Raw genomic sequence first — 14923 nt, forward strand, 5'->3', positions numbered from 1 at the left:
GGATTGGGATTTATACATAGTAACTTTGCACTTAACCTCTGACGAACACGGACCCGATGAAGGCGTTTATCTTAACAAGCTTACCTTGTTCCGATTGGGGCACAAGTGACACCGTGCTTCCAGGCTTTATGGTTTTTGTGCACGGGTTTAGGTCAAAGGCTTGGATAATGAGAAAAGCGCTAACATAGTCCAGGTTGAGCGGCTATAACGTAGTATGGATATATTTCGAGACAAAGATGCTATACAAAGCATCAAAGAGGATGAACCCGATGTTGTGCAGATGCAATACAAGTCAGGAGCACCAGCAATGCCACCCGTAAAGCCAGTTTAGGGCTGTCAAACAAGATGCATGTATGAAGAAAGATGGGATGAGACGATCCTGAGGAGTGGGTGGTAAGGAGGTCAAGGTCAAGATCTGCAATATTTGTGCACGTATATCTTTACGGTCAAGTACTGAGGTAGCATTGTGATGAGTTGTACTCTGTATCGTTAATGTGTCATTATTCTTGGTCGGAGTGACGGAAAAAAGACGCATAACATTGCACTCATCGGATGAAACACCAGATCCTGGCTCCTTGGCCATGACAGCACAGCAAGATAACGGAACAGAAATAGTACATAGGTAGCTGGGTTTAACAAGAAGGAAGAATAAACTATCGGTCTGTAAGGGTATATAGATTAGTTTGTTTAACTGAGTTAAACTCGTCACGATATGATGGAGAAAAGGTCTGTTCTGTACTGTAGATCTGGAGATATTATCTCTTATTTACGTGATTCACTGTTGCGGTTCAGGTCAAGAAATTACCTTATAATGAGGTGAACCAGTGTCAGGTCAAGCACGTGCAAGATACAAGGTCGGGCGACCGTACCCTGAGACTACAGAGGACCATGCCCCACAGCGCTGGCCTATGATACGCTAAAGGCTGTGTAGCGTCAGGGGTTAGGCCGGCAGTTTTCAGGTTCTCTCCCGTCGTTCTGGGTCCTGACTTGACTTGAAACACCAAGCGCCCCATCACAACTTATGGAAGATCGACCTAGCGCCAGTCGCATCTCGACTTTGAGCCGCCCTCTCACCAATCAACTTGTCGTCCCTATCAAACCCACATGCTCCAGCAAATCTTGGCTGGGTCTCCGGAAGGTATCATGCTTGCGCTGGTGTACCCCTAGCCCTAGATACCATACCATGTCTTTGCTATTCTGGGTCTTGGTTGCGGTTGCGGTTGCGGCCATGGACCATGAGCCATGAGCCATGAGCCATGAGCCAAGAGCCAAGAGGAAACACTCTATTCAATGCGACCGGGCTTGTTCTCGGTGTGGGTTTAGCCAAAGAGGCATCCACATATATCTCTGGAGCAAAAAGTTTTGACTTCCTTTCTTCCTCCCTTGCTTGCTTGCTTGTATTGTGTTGCATTGTTTGTATATTGATCTTCTTCATCCTGTCATTGTCCTACCTTTTCTTTCCGATCTATTGCTTCTTTGATTCATTACAACCTTGACGGTTTATTTAAGTTTGATACTTACTCTCATCTTTCCTTCTATCTTTGATCTCTGCCGCTCTATTCTTAATGACGACTCCTTGAAACTTATTTTCCTAACCTTTCAGTTCTCTATCTCACTTTCCCATCGCTCTCGTTTTACTCTCACTCTCAGTCACTCTCACTATCTCAAAATGTATATCAACTGGGCTGGACTCTTTACCCGGGGGTCGACAGTCGCCAGTTCGGCATTCGTCAGTTCAGTTCGACCCGAAGCTCGCAGCGTTTCCACATATACCGAAAAGGCTGTTACCGCTATCCAAATCATGAACGAAGAATTCTACAACGCAGCTACTGGTACATGGGACAATGCCTGGTGGTCCAGCGCGAATGTATGTTACGGGCCTCTCATAGCATGTTTGATATACGAAACTAATAATAGCCTCAGGTGGTGACCACTCTCTCTGATTTCGTGACTCTAGAACTTGAAGAGGCCAACAAGTTGAATATCGGAGGCATTCTCGCTACAACATACACAAACGCGCAAAAAACAACCGTTCACACCATGAAGACAATGACAGACGGCGTCGTCTCCTCCTCTTACTGTCTAGACTCAGACTCCGGCTGTATGATGAAGCGCTCCTTTCTCGGAAAGCGTGGCTTTGATAACTTTCTCAACGAGTTCTACGACGACGAAGGATGGTGGGCTCTGGCATGGATCAGAGCATCAGACGCTACCGGAGACCCGCAGTACCTCGAGGCTGCCATCGACATCTTCAACGACATGCAAACCGGCACTGGAACGAAATGTGGTGGCATCCGGTGGAAGAAGGAAGGCGAAGAAGGTTCTGGTTACGTGAATGCTATCGCCAACGAACTCTACCTGATGACGGCTGCTTCTCTGGCACGACGCGTCCCCAACAACGGCACATACCTCGAGATCGCCAAGAAGCAGTGGAACTGGTTCCAGGACAGTGGCATGATCAACAAGGATGGGCTGATCAACGACGGACTTACCGACGACTGCAAGAACAACGGTCTGCAAACCTGGTCCTACAACCAAGGTGTTGTCTTGGGCGGCCTTGTCGAGCTTGCACTTGCAACCGGCGACGACAACTACACAAAAAAGGCTCACAAGATTGCAAACGCAGCTATCAAGCACCTCTCCAACTCTGACGGCATCCTGATCGAGGCCGACGACTGTGAGCACAAGGACGGCCACTGTGGCGTTGATGGACAGCAGTTCAAGGGTATCTTTGTCAGAAACCTGCGATATTTGCATACTATCTCACCCAAAGCCTTGTACCGTCGCTTCATCACCAAGAACGCCATCTCGATCTGGAGGAACGACCGCGACGACAAAAACTTGTTGGGAGTCGCTTGGGCCGGACCATATGTCCGCGCCACCGGTCCCTCGCACAGCAGTGCTTTGGATGCCATCGTGGCAGCTATTGCTGTCTCTTAGATGTTTCATTGGATTTTAAAAGGGAAAAAGAGTCAACAACGACCAGGCGTCTTGGATGGGTAAAATGAAAAAAAAAAAACCCCCCATGGATTGGTTTTTAATAGCGAGCTTTGTTTTAGATGATTTATCATTTCTGGGATTAGATGGGCACGGCTTACGAGCGAACATTAGACGGGAAAGGGTCTACGACTCTCATTTTTATTTGTTAATGGTTGATACCCCCTTACAGGATTTGGAGGATATTTTGAAGGTATTACAGCTGGAACTTGGCCAACTCAAACCAACCGAGATAGAGACTCGAGACATTGATAGATAGACTCTGATCTTAATCGGTCTTTACAAAACGACGATACAATACAATGCAATACAAAACAACGATCTTACACATATGTGATTCCTAGTATTTACCTTCAATGTTAGACATTTGTTCGTTTCGTCATTTGTTCTCAACGCTATACAGTGCTAGGCGACCCAGCAAGACCAAAACATGGACTGTACAAGGGTCTGGTGACGCTGAATGTTTGAATACATGAAACATAGTCAGGCAGTTGTTCAACCTGAGAACTTGTAATAAACATCGTCTGATATATTGTAAGAGTTTTCTTCCTCAAGTTTCAACAGTTACAGAAAACGAAACAGACTCCCATTGGCTCTGTTCATATGAAGTCACTTCTGCCAAAGTCTGGACCCGCTTACCTCACAATCTTGGCCCCTCACAACATGTTGAACCTGACGCATTAATCAAACACCAACCAAACATACAATCAAAATTCTGCCCAGCTAGTAATTTACGTTCCTGGTTGTTGCAGACGTGATTGGTATGGACGCCCCAGAAGCAGATGTCGACATCAAACTGCAGAAGATCTCGGCAGATCTTCTAGAGGACTTTGACCGCTCTCTGCCACATTTCCTCTGGAAGCCTGATGGTCACGGAGGCACAGTAGTCCGCTCAAGGGTGCGCGCAAAGGAGATCTTCCGACTGACCAACTCTGTAAGTGAATCCACGATACTCAGCTGTACCAACATGACTAACGCTTTAGTTAGATCCTGGACCAATTTCAAGAACTCCCTCAGCTGCTGGATCCTTACCTCCCAAAATGGATTCCCCTCCTAGCTGAGGTGTTTCTAAAGCATCTACAAACTCGCCACCGTGGAAAGACACTTTCATCTCGTTCTAAGCTCTTGGTCTCTGTCGAGTTTGCCATATGCAAGATCTTGTACACTTTTTGCAAGATCCGTGGCGAAAAAGTCATCGTGCGCTTTCTCAACGTCGAGGCCAAGTATCTAGAGTTGCTGCTTATTGCCATCGAAGAGTCCGAACAAGCTTCTGCCGATGATGTTACTCTTGGTAAATGGTCGTGGGAGGAGCGCTATGTCGTCCTTCTATGGCTCTCACACCTCCTGCTTGCTCCCTTTGACCTCTCTACCATATCATCTATCGATCTACAAGATGTTACAGCACCGGATATTCCGGGCATGGTTTGGCCAGAGAACCTCCCTGCTATTACTGTTCGTATGATACCGCTTGCTATCAAGTATCTAAGTACTCCCGGAAAAGAGCGAGATGCAGCAAAGGCTCTCTTGGTAAGAATGGCGATTCGACGTGATATGCAACAACTCGGTGTGCTCAAGAGCCTCATCGACTGGTCTCTCACATCACTTCGTCCGCGCAAAGACCAACCTCTTCAAACGACATACTTTTGCCTCGGAGTTTTGTCCTTCCTTGCTGGTGTCTTGCGAGCATCTTCAGACACGTCAGACATGAATCCTTACCTTTCCACCATTTTTTATGCCATTCACTCAATTTCCGTTGGTGAGGATGAACTCTCAAAGACCATCATATCCTTTGCGCTTGCCAGAAAAATGATTCTCAAGGTTATCCGATCTGTGATCGTATTGCGTCTTCGCCAACCCCAGGACGCAGCCAGCACCGAACTTACCGAGACCGCCATTGGATACTTGCTTGAATCCGTATCCGATAATGATACACCTGTACGCCTGGCTGCTAGCAAGTCTCTGAGCATTATCACACTGAAATTAGACCCCGATATGGCCTCGCAAGTTGTCGAAGTTGTGCTTGAATCACTGAACCGAAATGTCCTCTGGACGAAACCGGCTGGGGGTAAACCAGTCAGAGATTTGTCCGCCGTGAATAACCTCGAGTGGCACGGCCTGATGCTTACACTCTCACATCTACTGTATCGGCGATCTCCGCCGACCGAGCAGCTGTCCGACATTGTTCATGCCCTACTTTTGGGCTTGTCATTCGAGCAAAGGAGTATGGCTGGAGGGAGCATTGGCACCAACGTGCGTGACGCTGCCTGTTTCGGTATCTGGGCTTTGGCGCGCCGATATACGAGCGACGAACTTCTAGCAGTTCCCACGCACTCTGTCTTTGCAGCAAAAGCCCACCCAGAGACAAGTTCCATTATCCAGGTTCTGGGGACAGAGCTCGTTGTGACCGCTTCACTGGACTCTGCTGGAAATATCAGGCGTGGCGCATCCGCAGCTTTGCAGGAACTTATCGGACGGCATCCCGACACCGTTGAACAAGGTATTTGGGTAGTACAGACGGTCGACTACCACTCTGTCGCGCGACGTTCCCGAGCGATCGAGGAGGTAGCCGTTAATGCGACCCGACTATCAAGCCAGTACGGCGAAGCCATCATTAATACTCTCCTAGGCTGGAGGGGTATCGGTGACCTTGATGCTAGCTCAAGACGTGTGACAGGTGCCGCTTTTGGTGTTCTTACCTACGAGCTTTCAGATCTTAAGACAGGCAATTCGCTTGCTAGGTTCAAAACCACCGTTCAACTGTTGACTGAGCGTCTCAAGTCACTTCAGCCGCGTCAAGTTGAGGAGAGGCATGGGCTGTTGTTGTGTTTCGCAGCTGTCCTCGACAAGTTCCCTGCTCTGCTCCAGAAAGGCACAGAACAGGATAACTCGTCTCTGACTGATGAGATACTCTTGACAGTGTCAGGTTTGTTGGAGAATCTTCAGTCGACTGCCTATCGGAAACCAGAGCTACTAGCCGAAGCAGCAAGCCGTCTTGTCGTTTCAACTTTACCTGTCATGCAGACTGTTGTTCTCGGCGCAGAGCCTCAGTTAGCCCTTCGACCTGGGCAAGAGCTCGTCCAACCCGACAACACGGCTGAATATACAAGTCTAGTACCTGAGCTTGATTCTTGTAACAAAGATCAAAGTGCAACAGTAATGCGGCTGGTTTCAGCACTGCGAGCTATTGTTCCCACATGGCTGAATCGTAGTGAGCAAGAGACTATCGAGCCGACTGCTTCCGCATCACTGGTTCTACTGCTATTCTCTTCACCAACCGAGAGAAAAGCTCTCATAAGCGAATGGGCAGAGACTGTTGCGCGTCGCCCTACGAGCCGAACTGCTGTGCATGGCAATGGCTATTTTTCAGCACTTACAATTGCGCAGCCGCTGGTAGACTCATCTGAGGATATGGCCTGCCAGGCACTCTTGGAACGATGGACATGGGATACCGAGATTGATACTCGAGTGGCTATTTTACAGAGTCTAACACGCAGTAGTATTCTACACAAGAAGCCTCTAACATTTTTACAGCTGATTGCTGAAGGGCTGAACGATTATACTACGAATGCCAGGGGAGATATTGGATCACATGTTCGTGTGCAGGCTCTCCGAGCTGTTAGGGTACTATGGTATCAACTGGATGAGGTTGCTGTTGAGAGTGGATGGGTGGAAGCATCTGTGAAGGCGCTCTTCTTTAGTACTCTTCGCCTTTCTGCCGAAAAGCTCGATCGCGTCCGTCCTGAAGCCCAAGCTGCTGTGGCCCTGATCTTAAAAGAAAGGTACGTGTGATAACGCCTTCGACAGTTGCTTTACAAAATACTGACTATTTCAGCTACGCAAATCCCTTTCTCGAACTCACGTTTTCTTCGAAAACCTACTTCTACAGTCTGCTGAGCCTGCATACTGGGGTAGGTCTCCGACCACTGCTTCACAAAGTAGCAAAGGAAGATGCAGACCAATGGATGGCGGAACTTATGGCTGGTTTTGTTGGATCCGCAGACACAGGCAATGAAGACTTGATCATTGCCAGTCGAGCAGCGCTCTGTGGCTTTTGTGAAGCCAACAACGATAACTTAAATCTTGTCTGCCACTCTTTGTTACAGAACCTGAAAACTCGGCAGGGCCAAGATAGAGTTGTCGTACCAACTCTCGAGGTCGTTGCATTCCTTTTCCACGTGCAACTCTTCCAAAAGAGTACCGTCGATCTCCGCGGTCTGTGCTTACAGACCCAGAAGGCTGGATACAAGACCGGTAACGTGCGCAAGCTGGAGGCATGCGTCAAAGTCTACACCGGCGTTGCATCGATGCTTGGCCAAGGAGGTGCCGAGCCAGGAGCTCAGGAAGCTAGAAAGCGCCTGGGAGCTTTGTTGCACCACCCCTGGCCCAAGGTTAGGACTATGGTGGTAGATGGACTCTGGGGTGTGCTTGGGGAACAAAAGGAGGCTGCAGATAAGTTGACGGGTGTAGACTGGGGTCAAGCAGGAAAGTCACAGATCAAAACTGCAGTCGAAGAGCTAGGGCTGTGTTAGTTCAGGGTTATCAAAAGCCTGTCCCAACGTGGCAGCTGAACGTTCGAGAAGGTGTGATGCGCGCGCGGCAATGCAGTAGTGGCTGTTAGGCTCGAAATTTGGTCCCTGATCGACCCGCGATGACAGGTTGGCCATGTCAGTGTACATCCTTCACTACATAGTGCCATACACCTGACAACTACTGTGATATCAGATTAGACAGGCGGCAAAGCTAGCGAACCTTGATATCCGAGAGAGGAAGGTGAAGGAAATAGTGACCCTTCACGATCAAGCCTCTGAAGAATACCACTTCACGATGATTCGTGAAACAAGTATGGTTACGAAACTATGCATGGCGCTGTAGGTGGCATGGTGGCTTGAGACAACACAAGCCACGAAACTGTTTTCATTTCTGAAAAGGCCCGGTAGAATGGATGAACGACTCGCCAAAGTTTACCTGACGTTGGTATATTCGCAATAACTCATCGTAGGTTTACGCCATGTTTCTCCTGACCTTCTAGTGGGCGCACTAGACGTTCTCGGGTAGTCGTTGTAAACGTGGTTTGACATACAGAAGGTTATGCAATGGCCTCAGATATGCATGGCTACCAGTTAGTCTTATTGACGTTCCAGAGACAGAGACAGAGAGAGCTTGGAAGTGGACGAAGTGCTCCTTGTGCTTCAACGATAGGCGAATCGAAATTAGGTGGGAGGCACAGTAGATACACTCATAGTTACACAAACTCATGTCTGATATCACGCCTGAGACTGATAGTGCAATTATTCACAAGACAACACGTGTAAACAACGAATCAACCAGTGGATGATCCTTCTGGCAGGCACTGATTGATACGCTGCGTTTGGGAATTAACACATTTGTCTAATATCCAGGGGCGAAAACTGTATGAAATTAGCCCCTCATGTCATTAACCGTTTTGGCTTGCTAGGGGAACCAGTGTGGAGATTTCGATATAGGTATCATCTCGATGAACTTGTTGCTCCGCAGGTGCAGACATTGATATCAAACTCGACCTGAACTAATAAAGGAGATGCTGCAGGAAAATGCGTACTGGGTAATTGTCAAGTAGCATGTAACAAAGTGCATCGGCCAAGGAACAAGAGATAAGGCTGATACATGTATGGTGAGATGTGGAGTTTTGCAGATAAGGAACCCATGATTTGTGGGTATCATTGGTGTGGTTTATTACATGTAATCAATTATCGATCATGGTTCAGTTTCTATTTTCTGCTCGAAAGAAGTCTTGGCTGCGAGGTTTGTTTTTGCATGGGAATTATCAGCTACCTGGGTACGGATAGGAGGGGAAACACGAGGTTGATTACCTCGGTCACTGCCTCTTGCCCAGTTAGCCGGTCTAGGTAGGTACAGACCAGACTGTTGGTTCACGAGATGAGGAAGCAGCAATGCACAATGGGTTGCAGTTGCAGGTCATAGGCGGGCAAGTGGGGAATCTCCATCCGTTGCAAACATGGCAGGCACCATCTAACAAAACTCTAATGTGCACGGTCATGTCCTCATTGGTGATTTTTCGACATCATGAAGTTATCTCTCTAATTCACGAACAATTTCAAACTGCCCATCGCAGTACGATCAAAACATTTCGATATATCAATTCCAGGATAATGGTCAGAAGAGCGTGGGGGGCTTCGCGATTCTCTTATCGAGCCTGGCAACCACGTTGTCGCGTGATGTGACAGATCCTTGGCTACTCTATTGGTAGGTAGGTTGCTTGGCTGCTTGCTCTTGGACCCTTGTTTTGCCTCTTCAAACCTGGGGGACATGGAATATCCATATCGGGCAGCTCCTAATTCTCATCACAGACCATCAGATCTGCATTTTCATCACCATCACAGATTCCATTGCAGAAATAAATAAAAAAGAAACAACTCATGATCAAACAGCCTGCGGCTGACAAGCGGATGGATGGATGGTTCAACCAAAGCCGAAGGTGTGCGTACGGTATGATAAGATCATAAGCAACGCGGCATAGCGCCCAGCCACAAAACCGCAATATCGGAACACCTTTTCAGCACTCTTTCACCTATCGGGCAGTTCCGTACATAGCACGTGAAGCCACTGATAAACCCAAACCGTCACATTCTCAGTCAGACATGCCGACAAGTCCAATTCCAATCCATCGGAATGGCTCCGGCTTGGTAACCGACAGCGGAACTACATGAGGAAGCCACAACGCTGTGAAACATGTATGATTGATAGTGTCTTCAATCATCGTGCCATAAGCGAAGGATGAGAGCATGAATATTCGCATGACTAGCTCGGACAACTAGGGTTCAGTGCTACCAAGCCTGGTGGCTGATTTGCTAGTTCCGCCCTGGTACTTGCGGCCTGAGTTGCTTCAAGGGTTGTTTCTTTCCTGAATGGAGAAGAAAGAAAATGCTTCTATCGCAGCGATGGTGCAATGGGCTTTTCGATAATCGGTATGGTGTTGAAACTGTATCTGATCAAACAGGTTCGTCGACAGAGACGTATCTAGCGAGTCCGGTATCTCATACCCCCTGCAATAGCAGCCCAAGAAACACGAATATCCAGAAAGAGGTCATCTCCTCAGTTCGGCATCGCTTGACGCTAAGCAAGGCATTCATTCTTACCTTGAACTATGATTGTTAGCCAGCTTGATGGGATGGAAGTCATTAATCGATTTTGGATCTCCAGCAATCAACCATCATTTGCTGCCAGATTGTTTGCGTTGACACAGTATGGTTACCAATGGGTTACTAAGTCAAACTATTTGTTCTCTGGTTGTTGTCTTCCTTCCGTGTCTTGGCTAGACCACAGTCCAGTCCGCCGCTGGCTCAATGTGGACGCCAAGAGTCGATATCCTTGGTGCAATGTTCGTCATCCATGATGGCCGATCATCCTGTTCACTTCCTTGACGGTATTATCGCAGTCCAATAACCTCTAGATTGCATTATTTGGAACTCTCGGTGAACCCTGTTCACTCTAATCGTTGTCTGAAGTACTAATCTGGCCAGCTACAGGAACTTCAAACCCTCTGAATACCAACTGGGCTAGCTTTCACGAACCTGCATTAAAGGCCCTAATGCTCATCAGTCCCTTGGCTTTTGATCCACTGGCGCTGGGGCTGGACCGACACTTTGGATGGCTGGCCCATTTCATCCTGGGGCTCCACAGGCTGTGGCCAACGCCCCCTCCCTCCACGACAAGACGCACAGGGCCACAGATGACGGGGCTACGAGCCTTGGGAGGCCACAAGCTTGTGTGTATGAGTGTGAGAGTGCTCTGCTCTCTGCTCAACCATCAACGCTACTGTAACTTACTGTGCCTTCCGGATGGTCAACCGGGACGAGTCGATTCGCCCACACTCTCGCCTCCGCAACATTAGATGTTGGGCCTTGGGACCTGCCGCACCTTGTCCGCCTCCACTCTTCCTCTTATCTTGACTTAATACTTCCTCCTCTGCCCTGTCCTCGCTTCTATTCTATTTCCAGGTCTCACTTCCCACCCAGTCTTGGTTTGTTGCCTTCCTCTTCGACCAAATGCGAGGCAGCACATCAATGCATCTTCCCGCACACTGGCATCACTGACATATACGCGCATCGGATTCGGCTCTGAATCCGCAGCTTAACAACTGCGATTTTTGAAAGTAGCGACTGCTCTGACTGATTTCGTTATTACTCCTGTCGACGCGGTTCAATCCGTCGCCAACTTCCGCTCACACAAGCTAAACTACCAAACTGTTACCCGAATCACCAAATCCACGACTTTCATGCATTCATCTCTCGCTGAGCCTTTGTCACCACTAGTCAAGTGCCACATTCGGCGGCCTTATGTTGAGGTGAATTATCGAAGTATTTCAAGATCGACTGCGGGTCCAACGTCACGGCATCTACCACCAACACCATTCCAACCGTAAATTTCGACCAAGCTTTAGCCCTTACGCTCAATCGTTACCTCGCTCGTCGGGCCCTCTGCGGAGGACGACGGGCGCGGACTGGAGCGCAGACATGGCTCTCTATTCGGAACCTCCAACCCTTCGCGAATTCAAGTACGATAAGCCCACTCTGCTCGTTTGTTGGTGGGCGACGTCGTTTTGTACTCTCATTATCCTCCTGCGACTTGCTGGCCGCTTCATCCGGACAGAACGACTATTCCCTGAGGATCGTGTGGCTGCTCTTGCCTTGATACCTTTGTATGCTCGTATGGCATGCGTTCATTACATACTCATTTACGGAACCAACAATGCTCAATTCAACGGCGTTGAGCTTACTGACCAACAACTACGTCAGAAGTCGATTGGTAGTGGTCTTGTGCTAGCCAGTCGAATTTTCTACGCTGCAACGTACGTGATACTTTCCATCTTTCTCTCAAGCAATCCTACACGTGGTGCGCCAAATCATAAAAGTCATGTGCTAACTTTAATAGCCTATGGATACTCAAGTTTGCGGTTCTAGAGTTCCTCCACCGATTGACCCGAGCCACATGGGAACGAACATGGCAGACATCTCTCTATATTATTCGCATCATCCTTGCAGCTACCTTCCTCGCCGTTGTCATTAGCGACTTTGTCGAATGTCGCCCTTTTAGTCATTATTGGCAAGTTTTGCCCGACCCTGGTGGTCAATGTCGCCAAGGTTATGTGCAGCTTCTGACCATGGCGGTCTGCAACGTCATCACCGACTTATTACTCGTCATCTTTCCCATCCCAATCATTGTGACGAGCGGAATGACGATCAAGAGAAAGATACAGCTCGTCCTTCTCTTTTCACTCAGTCTATCTGTTGTAGGAGTGACTCTCTACCGTGTACCGCATATCATCGAGGAGAATGGACGTCAACAATATCGATCTCTTCTAGCCTCGGTCGAGCTCCTGTTTGCCACGGCGGCGGCTAACTCGCTAGTATTGGGATCTTTCATGCGAGACCGGGGTATCAAAAAGCAAAAATTTCGCCGATCATCCGTCGCCGAGTCACTCGATCCTTCTCTCAATCTTCGCCGCCCAACTTTGCATCGACACTGGGGGAGTGATGAAGACCTTGTGCGGGATGTTGGCATGACTGTCGACCCGGAACTACAGGACCAGCCCGACAATTCAAGCGAGAATGGTGCTCTACAATATACCCCTGCACCTCTTGTCCGAAAGCTGGATCAGGATCTCGAGCGCTGGCAATTCCCACAAAGACAACGCAGTAACGCGGAGCATAGCGATGATTCTCTGATTCAACATGATCCACTCTCCCGGTCGAAGAGCGAGAACAGTCCAGCACCAAGAAGGGTGTCTTTCTTTGACGTGGGTGGCTTACTCGATGTCCCGCCAGAGAGTTCCGGCAGTGTACGAGCAAACAGCCGTGATTCATCTAAAGAGGATTCAGCACAGTCTTACACACCTCCTGTGCCTTCATTGCCGGCCAGTTCGGGCGGGTTTCGTCGGGGTTCAACTGCGTTACTCCAGGATATCGGTGGTCTTTTTGGGCCTGCGAACACTAGGCAAAACCGATCCAAGCCTAAATACGGAGGCACCGAACTCCAACCGATACCGCAATCCCGACAAGAGTCGCGACAAGGCAGCCATGCACAGTTGGGGACAGAGCTGAGAGATCCTGGCGGGCTCTTGAATTAGAGTGACGATTGCCATTGGCATGTACACCTTGTTTCCTTTGCGGCGACAACCACATTTTCATCATCAAATCTATTGGATCATGGACTCATAGACATTTCCGCGGCCATGGGCGTTCTTACAATCGGCATTTCGGGTTACTTATATTTAGCAGGACAGGAGTAACGCGTGGGAAGGATTATTTGGGTATTTGGGGGCCGTATTGAGGCCAGACATATGGGATTCAAGTACAATTACTAATGTGCTTTACGATTTGCAGGCTCAATATGGGCCATTGTTTTCGCCAGGATGGCATGGATATTGGTTAGATATACCCGGCGAAAGCCAAGTTAACGTTTAATGGCATTGGTATGATATTTCAAACATTGTTCTTCAAAGCGCACAGATCAAAGTAGCGTATAAGCCTCCATTCGATGGCATTAGTATAGGTAATATTATAAAGTCTTTAAATATGCAGTTGCCTGCCGGTGTCACCTATAGTATTCAACACAAGCCGATATTCCACGAGGTCTGTACGCTAAGCGGTCACTCAACACATGAATAAACAAGCACAAGGGGTAGGAAGCCTTCATATAAATGCTTGTATTCCTTGGTTGGCTTTGCTACAGCGCAGCGCAATTTAGATAGAACCCCTGAAACGCCAGCTTTTTAGAATTTCATTTGCAGTTTGACGCCCTCGTCCTCATACCAGAAGCCCTTTCTGTCCCTTGACTAATCCAATCTCAATGCAGTCTTTCCGACAAATTATCTATACACACAATCGGTAACTGGCATATCGACCAGCTGTTTCACTGTTTCGGATGATCTTGACAACGTGACCTCGCTTGAGGCCTAAGTAACGAGCAACAGGATCCTTCTGCAAAATACGAGGGAGCTGGGTCTCCTTAAGACGATAGCGCTTGAGAAGAGCGATCTTCTCCTCACGGGAAAGGAGAACATGCTTGGGAACAAGCTCGTGGTGGGTGATGTTGACAAGCAAGTCGTCCTCGAGGAAACACTCAATCTTCGCAAGTGATTCGACGCTAGCAAGCGACCTTCGGGCGGCGGGAGAAAGAGGGACGTGAGTTATCATGATGCCGGTCTTGTAGTTGTTTGAGATCACGTATGAGGCGAATGCTCGAATCTGGCTCACACCGAAAGTCTTGTCGGCAAGGAACTCGATCCAGATAGGGCCACAGTCGGCAACAGGATCGGGGTTGGCTGCTGTCGCGGGAGGAGTAAACTTGCGCATCATGGCTGTGCTAGGGCGCGCCGAGAATGAGAGTTTGTTGCGGCTGTAATTGATGCTGTTAGTTTCGCATTATCTTCGGTTGGAGCAACATATATAGGTCCTTACTTGATAGAACCGTCGGGGTTGCAATACTCGTCGCGGAAGCGGTCGAGAGAGATCTTGACTTCCTCCTCAGCGAGCTCGTATTCCTTTGCAACAAAGTCAGTTAATGAACCGTTATTTTGTCGCAAAGCTACGCGACTAGACGTATTGCGCGATTCCACTTGTAATCTACAATAAGACTTTTAAGACAGACGTACTCGGTCCGCGACCATCTCATGGACAGTCCTCCATGCCCGCCAAAGCCGGACAACCTCCTTTGACTTGGCGTCTGTGGGAACGTGATCGATATCCATGGCGATTATAATTTGTAAATGCGACTCGAGTCGTGATGTTGGTGGTGAAGCTGATACGGGCAAGAAAGAATGATTGCGATCGCAGACGTCTCAAAAATGTTTCTTTCTTTCAGCCTTGCATCGTCGCCGCAAAAGTCCACACTTGCGGGTCAGAGCGTTGGAGGAGTCATGTGATCA

At 48.5% G+C, this 14923-nt stretch overlaps 5 protein-coding genes across 5 annotated transcripts; 4 read left to right on the plus strand and 1 right to left on the minus strand.

The window, feature by feature from the left end:
- Positions 1–1669: 1669 nt before the first annotated feature.
- Positions 1670–2940, plus strand: FGSG_09751 (uncharacterized protein; the record flags this gene model as incomplete). The annotated part of the gene is made up of 2 exons (XM_011329638.1): positions 1670–1867; positions 1924–2940. 2 exons carry the CDS (start codon positions 1670–1672, stop codon positions 2938–2940), a joined length of 1215 nt encoding a protein of 404 aa, XP_011327940.1.
- An 820-nt stretch (positions 2941–3760) lies between these two features.
- FGSG_09750 (uncharacterized protein) lies at positions 3761–7526 on the plus strand (the record flags this gene model as incomplete). Its single annotated transcript, XM_011329639.1, has 3 exons — positions 3761–3931; positions 3985–6776; positions 6830–7526. 3 exons carry the CDS (start codon positions 3761–3763, stop codon positions 7524–7526), a joined length of 3660 nt encoding a protein of 1219 aa, XP_011327941.1.
- A 3656-nt stretch (positions 7527–11182) lies between these two features.
- On the plus strand, positions 11183–11404 carry FGSG_13637 (uncharacterized protein; the record flags this gene model as incomplete). Its single annotated transcript, XM_011329640.1, has 1 exon — positions 11183–11404. A coding segment is annotated over exon 1 (132 nt), but the record flags the coding sequence as incomplete, so codon positions are not given.
- Positions 11405–11928: 524 nt separating this feature from the next.
- On the plus strand, positions 11929–13452 carry FGSG_09749 (uncharacterized protein). The gene has a single exon (XM_011329641.1). It carries the CDS (start codon positions 12230–12232, stop codon positions 13121–13123), a length of 894 nt encoding a protein of 297 aa, XP_011327943.1. The 5' UTR covers positions 11929–12229; the 3' UTR covers positions 13124–13452.
- A 237-nt stretch (positions 13453–13689) lies between these two features.
- FGSG_09748 (DNA-directed RNA polymerases II 24 kDa polypeptide) lies at positions 13690–14851 on the minus strand. The gene is made up of 3 exons (XM_011329642.1): positions 14651–14851; positions 14457–14539; positions 13690–14394 (listed from the first exon to the last, which is right to left on the minus strand). The coding sequence occupies exons 1-3, from the start codon at positions 14744–14746 to the stop codon at positions 13869–13871; spliced, it is 705 nt and encodes a 234-aa protein (XP_011327944.1). The 5' UTR covers positions 14747–14851; the 3' UTR covers positions 13690–13868.
- Positions 14852–14923: the final 72 nt, after the last annotated feature.

Source organism: Fusarium graminearum, chromosome 4, assembly GCF_000240135.3.
Source record: "Fusarium graminearum PH-1 chromosome 4, whole genome shotgun sequence".
Classification (NCBI taxonomy): Eukaryota; Fungi; Ascomycota; class Sordariomycetes; order Hypocreales; family Nectriaceae; genus Fusarium; species Fusarium graminearum.